The 23,437-nt window shown below is 37.3% G+C and overlaps 1 protein-coding gene across 3 annotated transcripts in view; it reads left to right on the top strand.

Annotated features, from left to right (window-relative positions):
- FTO (FTO alpha-ketoglutarate dependent dioxygenase) overlaps positions 1 to 23,437 on the top strand; it is a 220,233-nt gene that overhangs the window by 76,090 nt on the left and 120,706 nt on the right. For all 3 annotated transcript variants that reach the window (XM_071756935.1, XM_071756936.1, XM_071756937.1), the window contains exon 8: positions 20,056 to 20,180. In XM_071756935.1, coding sequence (XP_071613036.1) covers positions 20,056 to 20,180 — 125 coding nt within the window. The remainder of the gene's footprint in view (positions 1 to 20,055; positions 20,181 to 23,437) is intronic.

A 23,437-nucleotide genomic window follows, 5' to 3' on the forward strand; every position in this document is an offset into this window, starting at 1 on the left:
ATGTGTACCCATAAAGTGTAAGAGGTTTATCTGTTTACCTGCTATTAAAGCTGTTCTCCATAATGCTTGGAGCTGCACAATCTTGCTAAACTAATAAATTAGTTTCTCATCGTAGTACCTGGCATAATTCTATGGTAGCCTTCAGTGTTTCTTAATTATATAAAGTGTTAGAATTTTCTGGTGACTGCTTATGTTATTTATAACGCAGAGGGTGTTAATCCTATGGTGATAAACACTCTGTTAGAATTACTGTAGGTGAAAAGTACATGCTTTTTGTTGTGGTTTGGGTTTTTTGGTTTGATTGTGCTTTTTGGTTTTGGGTTGGTTTTTTGTTTGTGAAATTTAGGGGTACTTTTTTCCTGTACATGTTCCAGGGGGAACTCAACATTTTTGCATTGTGGCTTCCAATATGAATTTTCTGTTTAACTGCTGTCTGCCATTCAGTTGCTGGCCTGTGCTTACCTTTATTTCTCTTGCACAAATACTAAACCCTACATGGGCTTCATTCCTTTTTTTCCCCCCTTTAGTGTTTCACTTATATTTTAATAGCCTGATTTACACTTAGAATTTTTTTTCTGCTTTTGCAGAGAGATTGTGAGGAGTCTGGCACAGTTAAACTTATGGAACAACTTGAAGGAGGGCTCAGAGGGAGGCAAAATTTAGAAAGCTCAAGTGTTTTTAAGAATGGAACAGAGCAAGAAAATGAGAGGAAGCAAGTTGCAGGAAGAGGGAGGAGCAGAGAGGGGAAACAATTGTAAGGAGGAAACAAAGTGAGAGAAGGGTTAAAAAATATAGAAAATGGGAATAAAGCTACTGGAAATGCAAGTTCTCTTGGAAGCACAAGAGATAGTGTTGAGAGAAAGAAAGTAGTAATAAATTAGTAAGTGTCTGTACTTATAAAACTTGTACAGCATAATGAAGTTAATGTGAAACTTGATGCTTCATATTTCAAATTATTTTCCCTATCCTTCCTGTTACTCCTTGAACAAAACAGAGTGAAGGATAGAACAGGAAGGAGAAGCTAGACAGATATTTGCTTCGATGGCTCGAAGAACTGCATGGTATTGCAATCATCTGAATTTTCATCAATTCTGCTTGTTGGCTGCAGCATTTAATAGGGCCTTGCTCTGGGTAAATTTAACATGTAAGCTATTACCCAATGCAACTACATAAAAATGTGACTTCTGTTTGAATGTGTTATTTTACTTTATATGTCAAAGTAGCTTTTAGTCTGCTGACATAGTTCTGAACCAGCTTTCATGAAAGAGTTCTATTATGGCCTTACTGTAGGAGAACATTCAGCCTGAAAGTCTGCAGGCAGAACATTTGTAATAGTGTGCATGTGTGAAATTTTAAGTGATAAGCTGCCTGATTAAAACCAGAATATATTTTTTAGTAAAACCTGTTATTGGCTTTTTGTAAATCCATTTTTACTACTACAAGGGGAGGAAAAAAGGAGGAGGGAAAGGAATTATGGGGTAGCAAGGAAAGACTGAAAGAAAATACAACTGAAGGTGTAACTTGAACTTATAAATATCAACACTTTAAATGACTAATAAGATCCAGCTTGGTAATGAGGATGTGTTTCAGGAAAGATGAAGCAAGTTGTTTGCTGATTTGGGTAGTGCATCTATGAAAATGTCCTTAGCAGTTTTTATGTTGAAGATTGTTTTCTATGAATGAAAATTACATAATACTTTTGCTAGTCCCACTTCAAAGGCTGAAATCTGCTCAGCTCCTTTTTACAGTTATCTCAAAATATTTATTTTCTTTTTATGAATGATAAATATTTGCAGAAGTGCTGTCATCTTTTTTTTTAAAAGAACCATTTGAAAATTTTGCATATTGGACTTGAATAAGTAACAGGGCTGTCTCACCAGGGGTGTGAGTCTGATAGTTACAATGCTCTTTCCTTAATTGGAGTTTATACAATTAAATTTATTAGACATTCAAAGCATGCTACTTAAAGATGTACATCAGCAGTATGAAATATATGCATGCTCTTTTCATTTTACTGTTCTACCTCCTTGTCTTGCATTTGTCCTAACCTAGTTCATAAGCATACATGAACCTTGTCACCTTTTTGGGTTTTAAGAACTAATTGCATTTTTGAAATGTATTTTAATGAAGAAAACATTTTACTGCTTATTTGCGTGGTACAGCTGCTCCATGTAACACACTCCTGGGGTCAGAAGACAGTAGGTAGCATCTTCAGTATTTCAACTGGTATTCCAGTTCCTGGTTTCCTCAGGATAGATGTGATTGCTCAAATATAAATGTTTTAGTTTGCAATGACAGCTGTGGAAATTAAACATAGCCAGAAAAATCTATTTTCTGTCTAGCTAAGTAAAGGAGAGGACAGATGAAAAATCCCCTGCGTGAGTGAATTTTTATGAACAGTGATGATTCTTTTCATTTTGCTGTATTAATTTTCTTGTTTTCTATAAGAAAAAAAAAAGTCCCACTCAAATTTCTTTGTATGTTCTTCATATTCAGGTTTTTTATTTAAAGGTGAAAAATTCAGAATATCATTCCTAGGCCATATTGTAGAAGATATTGCAAGCACTTCCCTAAACAAAGAAGAAATTGCCCTTCAAAATTGTTTCCAGAGAGCTGTAAATGTCTGTGGGTGGAATAGGTTTTCAGATTCTGTGGAAATCTGGGGACTGGGGTGAAGAGAGGGATTTCTAATTGCCCTAGAACTTTGTCCTCATTTCTTGTGAACAGTGTTCTGTTTTCAGAGGCTTCGGTCATATTAATGATTATCTTACCCTGCTTTAAAACATCTTAAAGTGTTGAGTCTTCTACAAAAGTTCTCATTTTTAAACACAAGTTTTGGTACCTGCTGAAAAGTATTTTCATCCAGAGAAACAGAATTTTCTTACATTGACTATGTAGTGGTTTTGCACTGAGAGAATAAGCAGAGAGAGGCTGCCCTGCGAAAAGGTAAATCTTTGTGTCCTCTTACACTTTTCTGCTTTTTCTGAGGTATGTTTTTTTGCTCCTGTAATTCTGGAGGATTCATTTTCCTTTCTAGCATCTTCTCAGTGTCTGTACCACCACCAGACCTGCTCAGTCTTGACAACTGGTTTGAGTCTACTCTTTGCACTTGGCTGAGGAGAACAGAAGACTGCCTTTTCAGGTGGTTTTTTTGAGGTTGTTAATAAACTCATACTGCTGCTCTCTGGGCTAATTCTTTGTTTTCATGGCAAGTTCTTAAGTAACTCCAGCTAGCAAACTATGTTTTGTAGCAATTCACTATTAGAAGTAAGTTGATGGTCTTTTTTTTGAAGTAGGGTATTTCTGCTTGAGTAGAAGATTCAGAATGAGCTATAGAGTGCTCAGTTGTTGTGTCTATTGTGATTATTTTTTTTTTTTTTTTTTTTTTTTTTTTCTGAGCTGGAGGAATTACTGTAGGTTTGACCTGAGAAATGAGGCAACGGGATATAATTTGCATTTTTTAAAAAAAGCATTATGTTGTGACTCTTTTTGGGGGGGAAAAAAGCTCTCTCAAAAGTTTATTGCGAAGTAAATGGTTAAAATGGAGCTGCAGTTACTTGAAAGAGACAAATATACATTCATTATTTCCTGAGTATGTTGTTTTTATGGGAAAGCAAAGGAAGCAATGGCTGGGTGTCATTAAGGAGTAGCTAGTGGAAAGCAGTGAAATGAGCAATGAGACTTGTAAAGTGTCATGAAAACCGAAACACCAGGGTACAAAGTCCCGCTTCTCCTCACAGATATGGATACCATATGGCAGCATGAAGGGGAATGGAGAGTAGGAGACAAGAATCCCATTATTCCTCACACTTTCATTTGCTTGCTGTTTGCTTTGGGCTAAGGAGTTAAGAAGTTGTGTGTGAACCTTCTTCTGGCACAGTGTTTAGTGACAAGACACCTGTCTTCCTTGTCACATCCTTCAAGTTTTTTGTGCCACTCCAGCTTCAGCACTTCCGATTGTAATTTTATTGTTTTTCTAGTAGTTCAAGGATAATCTTTTCTTGACTGTTCCTGGCTTGAAACCCATCTTCTTTTTCTGGTCTTATAACCCTTCCTTCTTTTACAATATTTCACTTACTTTCTGTAAGAAAGGTGATCTGCTATGATTATGTTACTGCTGTCCCTGAAAGCTCTGCCTTCTCTCTTTTCCTTTCTCTGCAAGTTACTGTCCTTGAACAACTTTCCTTATCTATCTGTCATATTTTTGGAATCAGATGGGCAGTTTGAGGGTATTTTAATAGCAGACATTGTGGCTTCTGGAAAGACAGTTATGTGGCCCATGTGCCTTTGATATGCTGCATTGGAGTAGAGACTTGATCAGCTCTGTAGGGGCTTCTACAGCTGTGAAAAGATTTTTCACCTCCTTGGCAGTTTCCTCCTTCCCACCTCTTAAAGCACACATCTACTGGCCAGAGTTTTCTTCACTTCTAACTGCTTTGGATTCGTTACATACTTCTCTGAAATTAACAGATGTTCCTTAAAAGTTGCTAAGCTAAACCTATCAATATTTAATGCAGTTATCTTCACTGTAATCATTGTTGAAAATGTCAATTCTTACAGTTTTCACCTCTTGTCCTTCTGTCTTCAGTGTTGGTGAAACTGTACTTGAAAATTTTGTTTTGTGATGATGTCTCCCCCAAGTTACTGGTGGGCTGTTCAGACCAAAGCAAGGGTGTTGTAAAACATGGAAAACCAGAGGGAGCTTGCTTACCTGCTCTTGTTCTTACTGACTTTGAAACTTGGCTGTAATTTGGTTTTGCCCTCACCTAAGGTTGTGGAAAGGAGCATCCCTGTGACTGTGTTACAGCCAGATGCTGTGACTTGATGGGAAGGTCCTTTTGTCACAGGCATGGGGGGTGTGTCAAGAGTGGCCAAGGAAAGCTGCACAGGAAGGTTGTATGGGAGGGCAAGAAAGTTGTGCAGAGCTTAACAGTTTATCAAGGGAGCCCCTGATGCATAAGTTTTATGCTTTGTGTGTTGTAACTCTGAAAATTAATGCTCTTGTGTGTTATGTCAGGTTGTTGTGGGCATGTAATGGTGGAATTACAGATAATAAATTACCCTTACTGAAGCTGTATGACCTTCTAATTTTAGCACCACAAAGAAGTGCCATTTAGTGTTTCTCTATGCTATGGATTTTAGTGCAAATATTTGAACTGTGGCTTAGGAAAGCTGGCATTTTAAGAAGTATTTCATAGTTACAGAGATTACCATTGCACAGCTATAATGATTTTGCAGTGCTTTGCTCAGTGAAACATTAGCTCATGTGTGGGGAAACACTGTCCAAAGGACATCCTAACTCCTGTTCTCAGGAAGTGCTCAGTATGACAAAGCATTAGGGGAGAGATTCAACCCGATTGAATCTCAGTTTCTCATTTTCAGAATCAGGGAAAAAAATTAAATATTAAACTATTCCCACTAGAAATGTTGTAAATCTTACAAAATATATAAGCTTTCCTCTTCGACATACATCAAAGGCATAAAACTTGGGAGATTAAAATATGTTTTTAATCTTGGTTTGATGAGCAAATCTTTCACTGTAATATTTATTATGAGAGGCTCTACTTGTGTTGCCTCTTCCCTTTGTTCTGTTTATATATGACTTCCTTTCTTCCAAAGAAAGTAGGAAGTATCACTTTCACAAAGCTGAAGGATATTGCACTGGTTTGTTCATTTAAGCTGAATCGTAGGCCCACGTGGCAGACACAAACTTTTCTTTTATTGTCCTCTGCCCCAGAGGAAGAGCAATGCTTTCTGATGGCTTCCCATGAATGCCTTTCATTTGTGGAGGAGTTGCAGGGGCTTATGCTGAATGTACAAAGATCAAACAGGCAGGAAAATTGTGGTTTTGAGAAGCTTAGCCAAGATTTTTGTTGTTTTCTCAGAAGTTTTTATAACCTTGTTTTCTAATGGCAATATTAGGACAATTAGTTGAAGTGGCTGGTGAAAAAATAAACTCTTTTTATCATTTTCTCCTTAAATTTAAAGTATTTTTTTAGGTGTTAGAAAATTTGTAGGCACATATAGAGAAAACACTCACCATAATTGCAGTCTGTCTTTATTGCATTTGGAATTAATAGTATCCAAAATTAGGCTTAAAAAAGTGTTGTGGCTTCTTGGTCCTGTAATTTGATCTGTATCAGAGCACTGTGCCAGCAATTGTGCTAAAATAGCCCATTTTTTTTTTTTTGCTTGGGCACAAATGTCTGTCAAACAGATTTGATGATGGGATTTGACCTGTTCAAGTCTCTTTTGTGTCAAGAACAGTTGTTTTTTCCCAACAGCTTTTCTGAGGAAAGATTTCCTTTTTGCTTAGCTGTTAGGAAACTGATTGCAAAGAGATGTGCAGACCCCAACATCTTTCTAACAGCACCAGTGGCATGTTTTGCCAGCAATACACTATTTTCATTGTGTTACTCATATAAGACCTCGTGTTTGTCATAGAAATTCAGGTTTGTTTTTGTTGTTTGATTTTTTTTTTAAGACTTATTTTAGTAAAACTGAAGTGGCTTAAGTTTCAGAGGTAAAACGCATAGATAGCATGTTTAGAGGTCAGATGTAGCTGAAACTTGAACAGCTGTACAACATGCATCCTAGATTGTTTTTAATTGTCTTCCCTTTCTCTAACAGCAGTAATTCTTGTTTATATTGTCAAGAATCTTTCCACTGAGCACAAGGCACCATACTTTGGGGTCACATGCTTAACCCTGCTGCACAGCTACAATGTAAATGGGCCCCCTTTGTTTTCAGTAATGTGTGAGGGGTGGGGGCAAGGCAGGGCTGTTCACAAGGCTTAAATAACTTGTAAAAGTGGCTTAAAGAAAGCATATTTTGTCTCCATACTCCTCTTGTGCAGCCAACCAACAGCTAGTTTGGCAATGGGTTTTTTGTCATTTTGTTCTTTTGACCTGTGATACATTTTTCTTTTTTTGAACTGAACTAATGGATTTACCTCCAATAACAAAAAACGAAGAATTTTTTCCTCTTTCCTAATAGCTTAGAAGTAGTAAACAAAACTGGAACTGCATCCAAACCCCTCTACGTAACAATTTACCAGATGCTGTGTGTGCTGATGTGAAGGTTAAAATTAAGACATTCTGAAAATGTCAGATTAAAATAATATGCTCAGTTCTTTTAATCAGCTTGAAAATGAACAGTATAGCCATTTAAACTGGTTTCAGAGGTTTTAAGCAAGTCTTTGTGCTTCTCTACCTGTAGTCATTGATGTATGGAGGAAAAATACTGTTGAAATCTTAAGAGTAATTTAGGTTTTGATTACCTAGAATTGGCCCTGAGTCCCAAGATTTTTAGAGCATTTCAAACCCAGTGCTGATTGTAATCTGTGGCTGGCATCTGTAGTTGTTTTTGTAGGCCAAGAAAGCTGAAGTCATGCTCTTAAGTAAGTGCTGCACTGTGTCAAAAATCAAGGCCTTTTTTGGGGGTGATAGCTCTGTTCCAGGTTGTTTGCTTTTTTTAATATTTCGTTTTGCTTTTGGACCATAAATACAAATAGATTCATGTTTGGTTTTGAGACACAGTTATGCCAGCACATGCAAAGAGTTTATACACATGGCTGTGGTGCATCCAGTGCAATAAACTTGATCCAAGAGGTTGTTGTATGCAACATTTTCTGCACGTGTCCTGACTGTATAAGCACTGCATGAAGAAAGCCAGGGGAGACTGTCATATCTAGAAGGTGAAACAATAATATGTGCTTATTATTATTAATAATATGTGCTTATCACAGCAGAACACAGTTCTGAATACAGAAAGTTGTAGCCTGGTAGGAATAGTACTTTGTTTTCAAACTGTTGATCAAGGTAGAAAATTGGATTTTATTTGCCAGCTTGCAGTAGAGACCAAAACAGGGACTTTCTGGAGGTAAAAGCTCTTCAGTGTGAACTTAAGCTCATAGTGTTTGGTTGCTGTGCTTTTGTGACCCCATGTTTTCACAAATGGTTACAAAAGTATTGGTTTTTGTTGTAACTGGCATGTTCTTAGGCTTTGGATGCAAAAATTTTGTATTTTTTCTTAATTGTTTTACAATTAATCTAAAATGTCTGTGTTCTTTTGCACAGATATTATATAGAGAGCAGCTTACTATATCCAGTATGAGATAAACTGAGTTAACTAGTCATGAATTTAAACAGAACAATATTTGTCAGCCCTGAGAGATTATTTAATACTTAAGGACATGATGACAGCTTGATATTATAGTAGTTGTGTATGTTAATAAACATTTAAGAAAAGCTATTGTGAAACAGAAAAAATAAATGTATGCCATTTTAAGATTGTAGATTAGTATGTTAACATAAATGTTAAATATGTTAACAAATGTTAAATAAACATATAAACCTTAAATAAAAATTTTGAAAGGGAAAAAAACCCAGCAAATCTACAAGCTCCTGGATCCAAAAAGAAAAAAGAAAAAACGGAGAAACTGGGGCGTTTTTTTCAGATAACATTTTCTTCTTTAAGAAGAGGATTATTTATATAATTAGTATTTTGGATGATTGTTTGTATAGACTATATCTCTTATGTGTGGGCTCTGAACACTGCAAAGTGTGATTTGCCCAATAGTTGCACTTAAAGCAGAATGTGAAGTAGATAGACAGTACCATGAAATGGAGCTTTAGAGCTCCAATGTATCTCCTCATGATGTTATCTTTAAGGACAGAAGTTTTTATATGAGAGAATACAGGTCAAACCCTCCTCCACAAACTTTTTAATTTCTGCAGCAACCCAGAAGATCCAAAACTTGCTTTCTAAGATGAGTTGAGAACATCTCCACTGCAGGATGTGCTCACTGCACACCTGGGAGTCTTGTTAAGGATGCTTTGCCAGTTTGTGTTAATACATCTTTGACATTGCTTGAACTTTTTCTAGTGGATTAACTGAACCTTCTGGAAGAGTGCAGAGGTGATAAGTCAGCCACCTCTGACCTGTTTCTCAAGTTGGACTTTGCTGCTGAACTTGAGAACCCAGATCTTGTTTCAGGCACCTATAGGAGGCAATGGGAGTGAGTGGTGAGACAGGAGCTGTGCAAGTGCAGTGTAACAGAATGTTTTGTTACCAGGTGTCACAGAGGAACTGTCTTTAAATTGTATTAAAGTTTGAGCACTTTGTGCAAATGTCAGTTTTGTTGAATTGCCAGAACCTTTAGCACGTGACTTCTTGTTTGAGAGAGTAATTGACATTCACTCATTCACACTTACCTGTTGATCACATTTTTTGGTAGTTTTCTTTGCTAGGCACATGAATCAAGATGGAAGTTTATTTCCCCTGACTGAATGCTTTGTCATTAGTGAAATAGTCTGTGGAATGATTTTTGATACACTGAAGTGTTCAATCACTTGGCCATTTAAGCTTCAAATTCTTTCCCAAATGTGGTCATCAATAAGCATGTGAATGTTCATGGAAAATTAATATAACAAACATTTAGACCTTCTTTAGACTCTAAACAAGACTATTTCTGGAAGATGTGTTTTTAAGGCACTAGTAGGTCACAGGAAGTAACGTTAAATTTTTTCTTAACTGATTTATTTTGCCTCTGAGCTGCTTTCTTGTTATTTCCTTGTTTGTACTTTTAATTGTTAGGCTAATTAGTTGGTAATCTTCCTTTAAGGATGAAAATGGACTTTTTCTTTTGGTTTTTTTCTTCTCCTGAGGAGATAAACTAATTATTGAGAGCTTTCTTGCTTGCTTCTTAGGACTATGGAACAGCAAAAATCCTTCCCCAAAATCAAGTGCAAACAAGCCCATATCAGGAAATAGTGATAGAAGAAAAGTGCTCCTTTAATATGGACTACTAACATGTTGATATTTGTCATATCCATAGAGCCATAACATGAGATGTGTCTGATTAAAGGAAAGCATGGGTAGCATCCAAACCTGAATCCCAGGAAGTGCAGTGTGTACGTGGCCTTTTACTGGAACAGGACTCTGTCCAAACAGAATAATCAATAACTGGCTGCAGTTTGCATTAGGGGGTGTTGCAGATCTATTGCATTCAGAGTAAGTAGCAAGAAATGCTACTGAATTCCTGGCATGGGGGGGTAGGCAACTGAGTGTCACCAGAGGATAAGAAAAGAGGTTTAGGCAGTTTACTTGGTTTGATTTACTTCTATGTGGAAGGAGGGTTGGTTTTCTTCTGGAAAAAAGTGTAAGTTTCTCTTGAACCTACAGGTTTCTAAGCTTGAGCAGACGTAGCAATTGTAGTGAAGTGTTATCTTAGCATTGTAGGGGTATGAGGACTAATGAATGAATTTTGCAATTAACTTGTCTTGTAAGATTTCTGTTGCTTTTGCATACTAGTGAAACATTCCCCTTTATCATTCATAAAAGAAAACTACTGTCTGTGTATAGGTGGCATATATATATTGCAGGATTATGTAGCTTTATGCTCTGATAAATCAGGGGGATGTGCAAAACTTTGTAAAAACGAATGTGGCTGAAGCAGAAATCAGTGACTGCTTGCCCCCCCCTCAGAAGGAATTTGTACCTTAAGTTCTGCATCTGAAAGACTGGGTGACTCACAGGAGTTAAATCAGGAAACTTCTCTGGATGTTTTCCTTTTTCAGCCCCCACATTTTAAAAATTTTCTGTTATATAGCATGTGTTTTTTACACTTGTACTGCACACCTTCTGTGGCAAATCATCCCCATTTGTATGGCCCATGTTGTAAGTTCTGGCACATTTTTTTTAAGTAAAAATGTAGTTATGCACTGTAACAAAATTGGAGGAGGGTAAAGCAGTGAAATCAGGTTGCCTAATTTTCAGTTGAGGAACAAAGATCATGGCTTGAAAACAAGTTTATTCCCAAATACTTCTTTAATCATCAATCTCTTGTAGTGGGTGATGTCCTTCTTGCTGCCTGGCAATGCCATATTCCCCATACATTACATCCATACTGTAATGTATGTACCAAGTTCTCTTCCCAGGAGTGTACTCTAAATTTGTTTTCTGTCCCTTTTGCCATACCAGCTGGCATCACTACTGCACTTACACGAAAAGGAGTTTTAAATCCACATAAAGGTGTGCTAGGGTGTCACTGGGGTAATGAAGCTGTTACTTGAGCCACATGTGGCCAAACTTAATTGTTTGAAACAACAGAGTCCAAGTCCAATCCTCACAGGGATATCCACAGACCCAGTGCATTTAGAGCACTGGGAGGATGATAAAGGCAGTGAAACCCATATGCTGTTCAAAGATATGATTCAGCTTTATGTGGTTATTTTGCATATGTACTAAATTGCTATTCTGCTATGACATGCCCACAGGCACTTCTGGACATAAGTGGCTTGCTATTTTATTTGATTGTGGATTGCAGCTTCCTCATCCTCCAGTGTTTAATCCATTCTGTAACTTGGCTTTCTGTGTTTTAAATAATTTCAATAAAACTAATGACACTGGGAAAATGTCCCAAATTATTGTGCTAGCAAATAGTGTGTCTAAGGCAGGAAGAGGCTTGGTGGCAACAGGTGGTGGCTTCAGTGATGGGATGAAAATGGTGTTTTAGGTTTTCCCATACTAGATGGATACCAAGGTGTGCTTTTAAAGGAAAACAGTGATATGACATGTAATTAAATACTAAAAGATAGTCACAAATAAAAATGCAATAATGAATTCAGAGCCTAGTGCTCACTGTATTCCATCTTACTTCATATTTTGGGCATGATTAAAATAGTTTTTCCTGTGACCAGTAATATTTAGTTGATTCCATTGTGTATTATGAGTGCTACCAGGACCAGAGTTCTAGTTGTGAGATTTTGCTACAAATCTGCACCTCTAAATATTTTAAGAGAAGCTTTTATGTAGCTTAGCATATCAGGGCTTCAGTAGACATTAGATGAGTCAATGCAAAGCCTTGCTAACATGTAGAATTATTTCATTAAAATCAGTAAAATTATATGAGTATTTAATTTAAGATAGAGTTCATTTCAGTGTCTGCTAAGATGGTATTACCTACTTCTGGCCTTAAAGCCTAGCATTTTCCCCTCTCCTCCCTCCCACCTCAATTATTTGGAATATCTGATGATGTTGAATTTAATAACATTAAGAAAATTATAAGCTGTTTGTTTTGGGGTTTTTTTGGTTCTTCTGAACACATCAGATCACGTATGATTCTTCAGTGCTTGATAGAACTGTCTGCTGGCTAAGTGAACTTGTGCAGGTTGTACTGGGTGTGATTCCATATTGCAAAATGCAAGCTGCCCAGAATTCACATTAGTGAAGTGAGTCTTGTATTGCAGCTCAGCTGAACTGATTTCAGCAATAGTGAATAATCACTGAAGCATACACTGCTGGGAGTCCTTTAGAACTTAAGTGTTCAGTGTAACTACTGTTTGCATGTGACCAAACTGGGGAAAGGGAGGTGTATACAAAGGAGTGAATTATAACAAAGAACACTTTCTGCTTCAGTTCTTGTTCAGAAAACATATGTTCAGCCATGCAGGCAACAGTTGGGGTAAAGACAGACTGTAGGTTTGGAGACAAAAGGAGTGTTCTTTTCTTGCATTCACAATGTTTTCAAACATATTCACTTGTTAGGGACTGGCCTGTCAGCTGGATCTTCTTGCAAGCGTGATTTCTTTTTCCTGACTTCTTTCAAAAGCTTTTTCCCCCACAATGTTTTACACTTCATATAATCCACTATGCATAGTAGGCCTGCTGCAGTCTTTGTGCTATTGATGATTCAGAGGTGGAGGGGCCATGCTCTGGGGGAATGTTGCTAAAGAGTAACCTTTCACTCACCCATACCTCTGAGGATGCTAAGCCACTCTTCTTCCAAATAACTGGAGTTTGGTTGCTCTTCTTTGATGAGATGGGTGATACTTCACCTTTAGAATATTACCAAGCCAATTAGTGCAGCAAAAATATTTTTCAAGTGTTTATAGGTGATTTTTTTTCCTTTTTAACTGAGTATTGAAAATCTTCCAGGGACCTATCTTAACTGCATTGAATCATCCAGTAAAAAAGGCTGGTTGTTTTTTTTTTTTCCCCCCACTGGAAATTCATTCCGTTTTGGCATGCCAGAGTAACCAAAAATTACTTAGTTATTACTTTTGTTTGGATTCCTTTTTCCTAAATATATGGTTCAAGACTCTAGTATAAATATACTTATATAGGCATAGAGGTAATAGTTATTTCCAAATAACCTCTGCCTGGTTTAATTTATGACCTTTAAACTCATGTCTCTAGAAAATGTTCAGCTTTAGCTCCGCAGGTGTAGTTAAATGGTGTGACTTTCTAGTGTAGACAAGACCTAAAGTTGTTTTTTTTTTTTTTTAAATGTCCAAGTGATCTACTCTCTGTAGGTTTTTCTAGGTCGAACTACTCATCTATCAAGTCAGGTATTCATCCTTTGTTGGCAGCAGTGAATACTTTAAAGAGAGGAAGGGCTCCCTACATAGTAATGCATGTAGACTTGTATATAGAGCTCCAGTGTATGGCTAACTTGCATCATTCTGCTCTATAATTGGATTATGTACTTGCTTAGTTTGGATTGAATACAATGGTAGGGGAGAATATATAAACCTTTTGATGACAGTTTCACACCAGAAGCTTGAGCCTCCATTCCTTTTACCCTACAAAAATAGAAAAATTAGGTGTCTTTCCTAAAAATCTTATTCCTTTATATTTTATTTTAATATAGGCGTAGTATTTGACTCAGAAAAACTGTTTTAATGTTGGGAAGGCTCTATCAATAACCAAAACAATTATGGAGTTTTATGTTGGCTTGTGGAATATCTGTTCTGCTGGAGTATTAATAGGGTTAGCTGAACTCAGCAGCCTGGGGAATTACTGCTGATGAATGTCCAATGATTAGGATTTCCCATATAAAGCCCTTCAGACCATGAGGATCATTTAAACAACTAGAAAATCCACAGACAAGAAAACTCCATGTAAATATTTTCTAATGGAAGGTGCCAGCAAATGCATCCTTGCCAACATATGTCAAAACTGCCAGAAGATCAGTGTGGATGGGGATTAACTTTTTAGCGCTCTCGTCTTAAGAGCCTTGACAGGGAAACATTATTTAAACCTTTTTCTTTGACTGCATATGACTGAAAAGATGTTAACGGTAGATAAAACTAATATAAAGCAGTTAATGATACTGACATATATTCCAAGTCTGCACCTTTTTCTTTTCACTGAGCTCTGTGTCAGACATCCCTGAGAATACTTCAGCTTTAAAATAAATTGTCCTTCCTTCTCAAATGAAATTCGATGATTTGTCTCCAGTCTGATAAAAGAAAGCACATGCTAGTATATTGCTTCTTTTCAGGAATTTTTTGTTTTGTTTTATAGGCTCTTTAAAAGTAAATTATGTTTTAGATGTTGCAATGACTTCCCCGACTCTCAGGAAGAAAACAGTTAATAATAATTTCTTTCCTTTCAGCTCCCATGAGCCTACGTTCACTGTGCAGTTTGCATATAACAGCTAGTAAGAGTAGAATCTACTGAACCTTAAACAAATCTATTAGGATCACCAGGGTAAGAAACTGGGAAAATGGCAGGAAAAACGAACAATGATTTTGTAAACCCTCCAAAGGTCAGAGAAAGGCTTTCAGTAAGTATGCAGAGGCTAGAAATCAAATCCCATTTCCTATCATAAGAAACCAGTTGTTTTAGCAGCAGTGGTTAATGTACTGTATGTGAAAGATTTAAGACTAGTTGGAAAGCTTTGCTTCTGTTTTATTAGGCTGCTATTGAAAAGCCAACAGCATAACTTCAACTAGGTGCTTTGAGATTTCTTAATGGGCTGTCAAGGGCAAGACACCAGGTCTGTGCTATACTAGCTCTTTCCTGTACATTAAAACAACAGGGGCCAAATGATCATATACAGAAGTATGAATTACTTGATGCTTTCTCTGTTCCATATGGTCAGCCATGTCTTTGGCAATTAATCATCTACGGAATCAGTTGAGTGCTCTCTGAAGCATTGAAGTCAACATTTAGTTGTACCTGTGCCAGTGGGGGCAGTGGGGGTTGCAGGAGGAAAATAGCAGGATGAGGAGCTGCTGGCGCCGAAGCAGAGCAGCTGGCTTCTATAAACAACACTTTTTTTCCTCTTGGCCTTTTTTTTTTTTTTTTCTTTTTTTTTTTTTCCTTTTTACTCTCTCTGACAAACACGGCCCATTTTTCAATATCATCCAAAACATGAGGGTTGCTGAGTGAAACTGTGATATCTGGCATAGTGGATTAATAAACAAAAGGCAGAGAATTGGGTTTAATGTACCCAAATTACTGGGTGATAACTTAAACCATACTGGCTGCTTCCATCATAGGAATGAAAAGGGGTGCGTTTGCTCATATTTTCAGTAAAAATTTTAAAAGTAAAGAAGAAATGAGCAGTGGTTTGTAAGCAATTACTAGTGTTTTTTATCACATGGAAGTTATGACATGTTAAATTACCCTGGCTGAATAGATTTCAGGCTTAGAAGGGTTTTTCCCCTCTTAAAAAGGTAAAGTGCTCTAGTTTTATTAAATTTAATCAGGATACTTTTTGCATTGAAAGCAAAATAAAACCACAGAAATAACAAGGAAGATACGGAATGGGATTTAAAATTTTAGCCCTGCTTACAAATTTTACACTTTGCTTTTCCTTTCTCTATTATTGATTATTGAGAGATGACTGCTATATTAAAGTAGAAGTGTTTAGTAAAGACTCAGGAGCTTATCCTGTTCAAACTGGTGGTGAGTAAATTAAATCTTAACTCAGAGTGAAAAATTTGATTTGTTGACCCAATAAAGTGGAACCAAGAGACAAAGTGTCCCAAGTGCCACTTTAGTTCAGACTGAAGGCTAATTTGTTTGACAGAATAGTAGGCTTCATGTCTCCAGCTATACGTTTCAAGCCTTAGGTCTGGCTCCTCAAGAGGTCTGTATTGAAGGAAGAAAAATCTAACTTTAAAAGACCAAAAAATGTACTGGTGAGGGCTTTGGAGTGCTTAAAGGTTGGGATTTTTTGATGTTTGTAAGCATGTCATGGTATCAACCCAGGATACATACAGCTAAGGAGGGTAGTGGCCTGTTGATGCCTGTTAGTTTCTTCTGCCTTGTATCTAAGGAAGCAAAAAATCTTACTGTAATCCTGTTACAATGCCTAGGTTGGCTTTGTTAGGTCTCCTAAAAGTTATCTTATTTTGAGTATTTATCCTGGGAGAATAGTAAGACTTGGTTATAACAATTCTTATTCAGTCCCTTGTCACTGATCTATTGTGTCAGTAGGAATGAGAGGAGTAGCATACTGGTCTCTTAAAAAAAAAAAAAAAATTCTCTTAGTGCCTTTACTTCTGACATCAGAAGAGAAGATGCTCTGATGGCTGTTGCCTCATATGTCAGTAGAACACTTGATTTGGTTTGGCTGCTGTGCCAGAAGAAAGGTAAAGGGTTGAAAGCCCTAAATACTGTCTTTGACATAGCAGGGTGAATTGACAAGTGCCATATATATGTAAACACACGTGTGCATATACAGCTTTGGGCTTTTTTGAGAGGTGGGATGTGTGTTTGTTTTGAAGACCATTCCTTTTGGGATTCACACAGAAATGCCCTAAATACATTAATTGATCTGTAAGGAGAACTGGGGAAGATTTGCTGAAAATATTAACAGTGGTACCTATTAAAGAGATGCTCACCAATGGGACAAAAACTTGTTTCCCTCAAGTGCTAAGCAGTTTGTGTAATCTCATTGCTTAGGTTGTCCGGGCTATGTTTTTGCTAGCTCAGGAAGCAGAAGAAAGAAAGAAAGTTTCAACAATTTGTAAACATTACCACCCTCAAGAATCTCTGTGAACACAAGGATGAGATAAGACAGGCTGTGGGGCTGGTGATGTTGTTTATTTATTCTTCTGTCCCGCAGTCCCTGGTGTCCTGAAAAACACTGAGTTATTGTTGAGTCCAGTTGAGAAATGTGAAGGCTTCACTCAGCATTGGGCAAAGGAGGCCTCTGCAGACAATTATCTGTCATTAAAGAACATTAAAAGAATTGAGACCCAAGGTCGGATTTTCTTTGATGGGATGTGCAACTCTGGGGATGTTCAAAAGAAGGTCATTCCTGCCCTTCAGAGCAGGGTGCTATTGGCTGGGTTTCTGATGGATTTTTATCAGCGTTGATGTGAGGAAATGGCTTTTCCAGCTGATAACATCTTTGACCGAGTTTCTTGAACCCTTGACCTTTATCAGTCAAGGTACATATTGAATCCCCTTGTTACAAATAAATCCCAAAACAAGTTTCATGGAAAAGAAAACTTTCAAAGGAATGTGTTTGGCAATGCTATTTTACCCGGAATACTGCTTTATTTGTTACAATTTCAGATTTTTATTGAGATTATAAGAACAGCAAGTTATTAAGAAATGCTGCTATAAAAGTTCTTATCTGCACTTGCATTCTGGGTAACCTTACTGCCCTCAGAACTCTTGGAAAACAAGTAAATCAGTGAAATTGCTGTGGAGTGTTGTTGTAGGTTGGTTAATGGCACTACTGCACTTTCCAGGTAGCTGCAACTCCAGTGATAGGGCTCAGGAAAGAAGCGTTTCTGGTGTCAGTGTCAGGCTCTAAGGTTGATGTGAACTCTGTGCATCACCACGTAAATGAGAAGTGTGAACAGAAGGTGGGAGCATTTGCTCTTTTAGTAAAAACAGTATTATGTTCAGTTTCCAGAATTATGATGTTGCTGTTGATGGAGAGGACTTTGGGTAGTGGTGCCAGTTGCCAGTTGCACCGAAGTTGCACTTTGGTCAGGTCATTAAATTCATACAAAAGTGTGTGATTATGTATGGAGAAATGGTCACCCATCTTCTCTGGCTGATAATGCTCTAATCACATCACCTTTTCATCAGATTTTACTTCAAAGTTCTTTAGGAACTATCAGTTCTCCATGCTTTCCCCTATGGGAGTCACTTTCTTAGAGGACCTGGATGTTTGTTGCCTGCAGATTACTATACTTTCAGCTTTGTGAGGCAAAACATTGTTAAACTATTATTCTGTCTGCAGAAATCTACACCAAATCCCATTGTTTAGTAAGGCCATTCAAGGATTCTGAAAGGGGAATCTCTCTGTACTGTGACCTAGCTGTATGGCTACCGTTATCCTATAACACAGATAAGCTTTAGTTATATGCTGTGTCAAGTCTTGCACATGGTAATTATAAAAGTTAAAGCCTTCACAGGTATATTTGTTCTTAATTATAAGGAGTGTTAATTTACATCAATTAAAGAATGCACATCTCTTCTTCTCACGTGAGTCTTTTCCCACATGCTGAAGTCCTGAATGAAATTCTGCTTTACACTGTGCAGCTGCTGGTAGTGAGGCTGTAAGAACAGGATTACTGAAGTTGGTGGATATTAAACCTTGTGGAAAAGATGTCGTAGGTCAGTGGAAGGGGAAGCCCATGTCAGGGAATCCTTATCTGAAAAATACTCTCTGGCTTTTTGTTTGCTTTGTAATGTCAAAGCAGGGTCAAGAATGTGATCTGTATAGATGGTTTTTTGGACGTTTTGGATTTTTACAAGAAAACGTTCTTTTTGATGTTTAAGTCCCATATGATGGCTCATTGCCTTTAGGTAGACCAAGTGATAAAGCTTGGAGATGGGGAGGAAAATGCTTTTTGCTCTTTGTCATCTGATGTTGGTGTAATACAATTATTTTTTGTTTCTATGAACCCTGTTGTTGACTTGGAACCACTCTGACACTAGCAATATTGCCACTACTTTACATAGCTTATGAAGTGTACAATCTGCATATTACTCTTTATTGTGAAAAAAACAAAACAAAAACCTGTCAGATCAAGGACATATTTTTATTTCACAAACTGAAGGTAAACTTAGATCACAGAATCTCCAGAGGAGGCAATATGCCATATTTTATAGTCATGATGTTCCTGTAGGAGAAGCCATGCTGGGAGCAGGAATTGAAGTGCTTCATGATGTTTGAGTAGAGTTTTCAAACTCCCCAACTGCTCAGGTTTTAAACAAGTTTTTTGCCTCCTCTTCTGTGAGGAAAAAAACAGACCAAAACAACCAGGATTTGTGCAAGCATTCTGTCCTTCCCAAAACTGTTTATATAGTTTAATACTTTTGCAGAACAGGTGACTGAAGGTTTGAATAGCAAAGAAAAAAGAATATCAGTGGCATGTTGTGTCACAAAAGGCACATACAGTATCCTCACTGAAGGAAAAGAGTGAAAAGAGTGCAGCTCTGACTCTGTTGTGGTTGGTTGGGCTGCTGCACATCAGGAGAGCACAAGTGCAGGGGCTGACATGGGTTTGTAGCATGAGCATCAGCATCAGCCTTTTCTTTCCCAAGCTGGCAGACATGGGGAAGCACAGGGGAAAGAAGAGAACCAAGTTAGTTGAATGCCAAGATTAAGTGGAAGGGCTTGGACTCAGCTTTCTGGGTGGGTTTTTTTACAAAAACTGTCACATTTGGGCAAGGTAGTAGCTTTTGGTTTACAGAGACTGAGGAGCATCCTACTCCACAGATTATTTAAATTAATTGTGAATTTTTATATATTGATATTTTAGGAATTTTTAATCTATTGTATAAATGTGTGGGGTTTTACTACTTGTTCATTTGAAATGTTTCATGAAAAGAGAACGTGGAGACATCATCAGAAACTCTTTTCAGAAGATAAAATACAAAGAGATATTTTCTTCTTTAGCTTCACTAAGGATTGAAAGATAGGGGGAAATCCCCAAAACAAGTGCTGTATTGAGAGAAACATTTTGTATATGATTTAATAGAAGAAAATTTTTAGAGAAGAAAAAAATTTCATCTCAACAAAATGAGAGCTAGAGTGCACAATGTCTTGTTGTGTTACTTAAGGCAATGAGATTTTAAGGTTTACCTTATGTGCCATGTATATTGATTAAATACCAAATATATGGTGGCCATTTCTAACCATCATTTACTGTATTGATTTGTCAGCAGTGGAACTGTAATAAAAAAAGCTATTGATTTACTGTCCTTATTTGCTTATGGGCTTTTTATTAATTTTATACATTGTTTCCTGTTTCTAGATAATAATTTTTATGTGGTTTTTTTCTCTTTAAGACAAGCCTGGTCCTTTCTGAAGTTAGAAAAAAGGAACGAATTGGAGAACAAAGGAATGAAGCCATCAGCTGCTTCTTGATAGCTCTTACTGAACGACAAAAACTGCGTCAAGTATGGGCAGCAAGGTGAGAAAACTTTGAAAAATAGTAAGGTAATAAAATTAGAAACAAGTATATCAAATACACCTCTATAAGTCTCTTTCTGGGGACGGCAAGTTGGTACTTAAAAAAAAAAAATCCAAAATTTTACTGTACAAGCAGTATTTTTACTTGGATGGAATAGTCACTGTTCCTATTCCTGATTTCTCTGTGGTGTAGAGTGCTCCCTTACTGTGCTTATGTAGTGCAGTCTACTGATAATTATTGATATTGATAATAGCTTTATAGGCAGCAGACATATTTGAGGACTGTTATCAACTTAAGTGCCATAAGGTTTTCCTTCCCTGGCTAACAGCATGAGCAATGCTCCTTGCTGGAATGCTGTGCCTTTTTTCTCTGCTTTCTTCATGGTTTTCATATTTTCTCATGGTGTCCTACTCGTGTCACACTGGGTTGTGTTGGATAAGATTGGCATAACTGTACAACTGTATTGTTTTATTTCAGTTACAAATCAGGTGATGTTATTAAGAATTAAAAAAAAAAATTTGTTGTTTTTTTGAGGGGTTATTTTGTTTATTTGAAGAAGTTTTGGAATGTGGTTCAGAAAGTACAGATACATGGTACTTGTAGTTTGTTCAGAAATATGTGAATTTTAAAAATATAATTTCCACCATATGCCACCTTCTGTCCTTCTCTTTAGCTGCTAAGTTGATGCCACGTTTTTCCACATCTGTTTCTGAAAGGAAATGATTTATACTCATTTAATATTTTTTTTCTTATTTATGATATTTGCCTAGAATATCTAAAATACTATGAAATGTTTCTATCAAATCTACAGCTTTCCTTGTAAGGACTGGACATCTGGTTTTAAATTCAATTTAATTTTTAGTCAAAAGCATTTTTAATGAGATTTTGTTAATGAAAACTAGCACTTAGTTGGTTTTTTATCCACTCTAAATCTTCCAGTTAATGGAGTTTTCCTCTGTTTTGTTAGTATAAAATTTTGGAAAGTTCCTGAAAGTTCTGTGAGATTGACTTTAGAAAAGGTAATAACAGATCTGACACTTGAGTGGCTTTGCTGTTCCCAATAATTACAGTGGGTGGACTTCAAACATTTTTATAAGCTTTACCTAAAAGTGAAATACTGTTACATAGTACCAATTATTATGCAATTTAGAGACTGTGTTATATAAAGCTTGCCCTCTCATGAGTAGGGAATGTCTACTCTTACTAGTTAAGATCTCTGAGTGGAAAAAGAGCTTAGTAAGGTAGGTCCACAATACTGTCCATTTTATCATGTGATTTTTGCTTCTTTCTTTTTGAGGAATTTAGGGGGATTTTGTGGGTGTTTGGATTATTTTTTTTTTTGCCTCCCATCACTGTGCAAACAGCTTGGCTACGTTGGAAACAGAAGAAATCACTTCAAGCTTTTCTATAGAAATCTTCCCCCCCCAGAGATAAGAAAAGGCTGAACAACTCTAATGAGTGGAATATCTTTTTAGCGTTGGATTAGTTTACCAATTATTTCCTAATATATGAAGCCATCAGAAATCATGGGGATGGGGACTGGGTTAAAAGTGCTGCAGGTTCCAGCATTCCTGGCCTCAGCTCCCGGCTGGAGCCGGCGGTGCGATTGCAGCCGTGGTCTTCGGGGCACAGGAACAGCAACACTGAAGTTCTTGGGTGGGGGTGGGGAGAGGCACAAGCAGACAAAGTGCAGACCTCTTTAAAACTAAACACCTGAAAGAAAATTTCAAGAGCATTGTGCCTTGGAAGTTCTGAAATAAAGTGTCCTTTGAGTATTAAATATCCGTAATCTTTTTTTCTTTCCATTTGATGTCTCCCATCCCAGTGCCCTATCTGAGAGTCTCATCCATATGATCTGCATAAGCAGACTGTTACCATACACCTCACTTTCCTTCATCAAAGCTTCAGCTAGATGTCTGGAATGAAGCACTGACTGTGGTAGCCATCAAGCATACGGTGGTGAAAGTTATAAAACGTCCGCCGTGGTACTTGCAGGGCTGCCCATGTTTTAGAGCTCAGCCTATTGTGTACTTTGGAATTACATGAGAAAAATGTGCTCGGACAGGAAATAATTAGCACTTGTCAAAGGGCAGGCAATAGGTTACAGTATTTTACTTTCAACAGGCTATCAGGGGATCAGCTAGATTAGATAATAGAATTTTTTTTTCCTCTGGAAGTTAAGTACAGATGACTCTAATTACCTTACATTTTGCATTAGAGAGCGCATTATGAACTGTACAACTTCAAAAAATTTAGGTCAATGAAGGGCGAGCAGCTGGCAAAAACTTTAATCTGCATTTGGTCTTTGTAGAGTTTATGTAGGTATTCTGTTCTCTCATGGCTTTTATTTGTGTCATTGACACCTTAAATTAAAAAAATACATGCTGGAAACTGGTAATAAAAACTGATACAAGTTTTGGAAATTGAGCCTTTCTCAGAGAAAGGCATCTGAGCTCTTTTGATATGTCTACTTATCTGCTTGGTTAAAGCATGTCCTTGCATTATTTGCTTTAAGTTATACCAGTGTTTTACATACCCTCAAATTCCCTGCAAGGTTTTATTTCAGCTCCACAGCCCAAAGCCACGTGGAAGTGCACTTATGGTCCTGCCTTGCTTCTCCAGATGCTTTCAACTCCAAGATGTCATCTGAAGCATCTGAGCAGGTCTTGTAGGGATTCCAGTTGTTCCACGTTGAGTGGTAGTGATCCAAAATCCTTCAGGTAGGACTCAATGAATGTCCTCTAAGTGTTAACAGAAATGGTCCAGAGTTTCTAAAGCCCCAGCTTTGTTTATGCTGCGTGATAGTGTCTGATGGACAGGTTGTTATAGCTGTGAGAGAGCTGTGCTGGCCCTTTGAACTGACCCCTGCTTGACCTCTGCCTCCAGAGGGTCACTCTGCAGCTCATAAAGTAGGGGGAACCTTGGATTCTACTGTAACAAACAGAGGGGAAAGGGAACAGCTGTGGATTTTGGACTAACCATGCGGACCTGTGTAGACTTTTTAGGGTCACTGTATGATAATGAAAATTGTTACCAAATTATATGGAAATTTAACAGCAATAGTGGGAAAGAGAGGGTGGAGTCTAATGCATTGGGTTTGATAAATGAAGTGTGAAGTTACCCATCTGGCTCTAGACAGCCCTCTTTTTCTCTACCAAAGGGAAACATTTAAAAATAACCATGGTACATCTAGAATCAATGACCCATACAGAGAGCTGGAATAGATCAAGATTTAATGGTGGCTGTGGAAAAAATTA

Source organism: Heliangelus exortis, chromosome 13 (genome assembly GCF_036169615.1).
Source record: "Heliangelus exortis chromosome 13, bHelExo1.hap1, whole genome shotgun sequence".
Lineage (NCBI taxonomy): Eukaryota > Metazoa > Chordata > Aves > Apodiformes > Trochilidae > Heliangelus > Heliangelus exortis.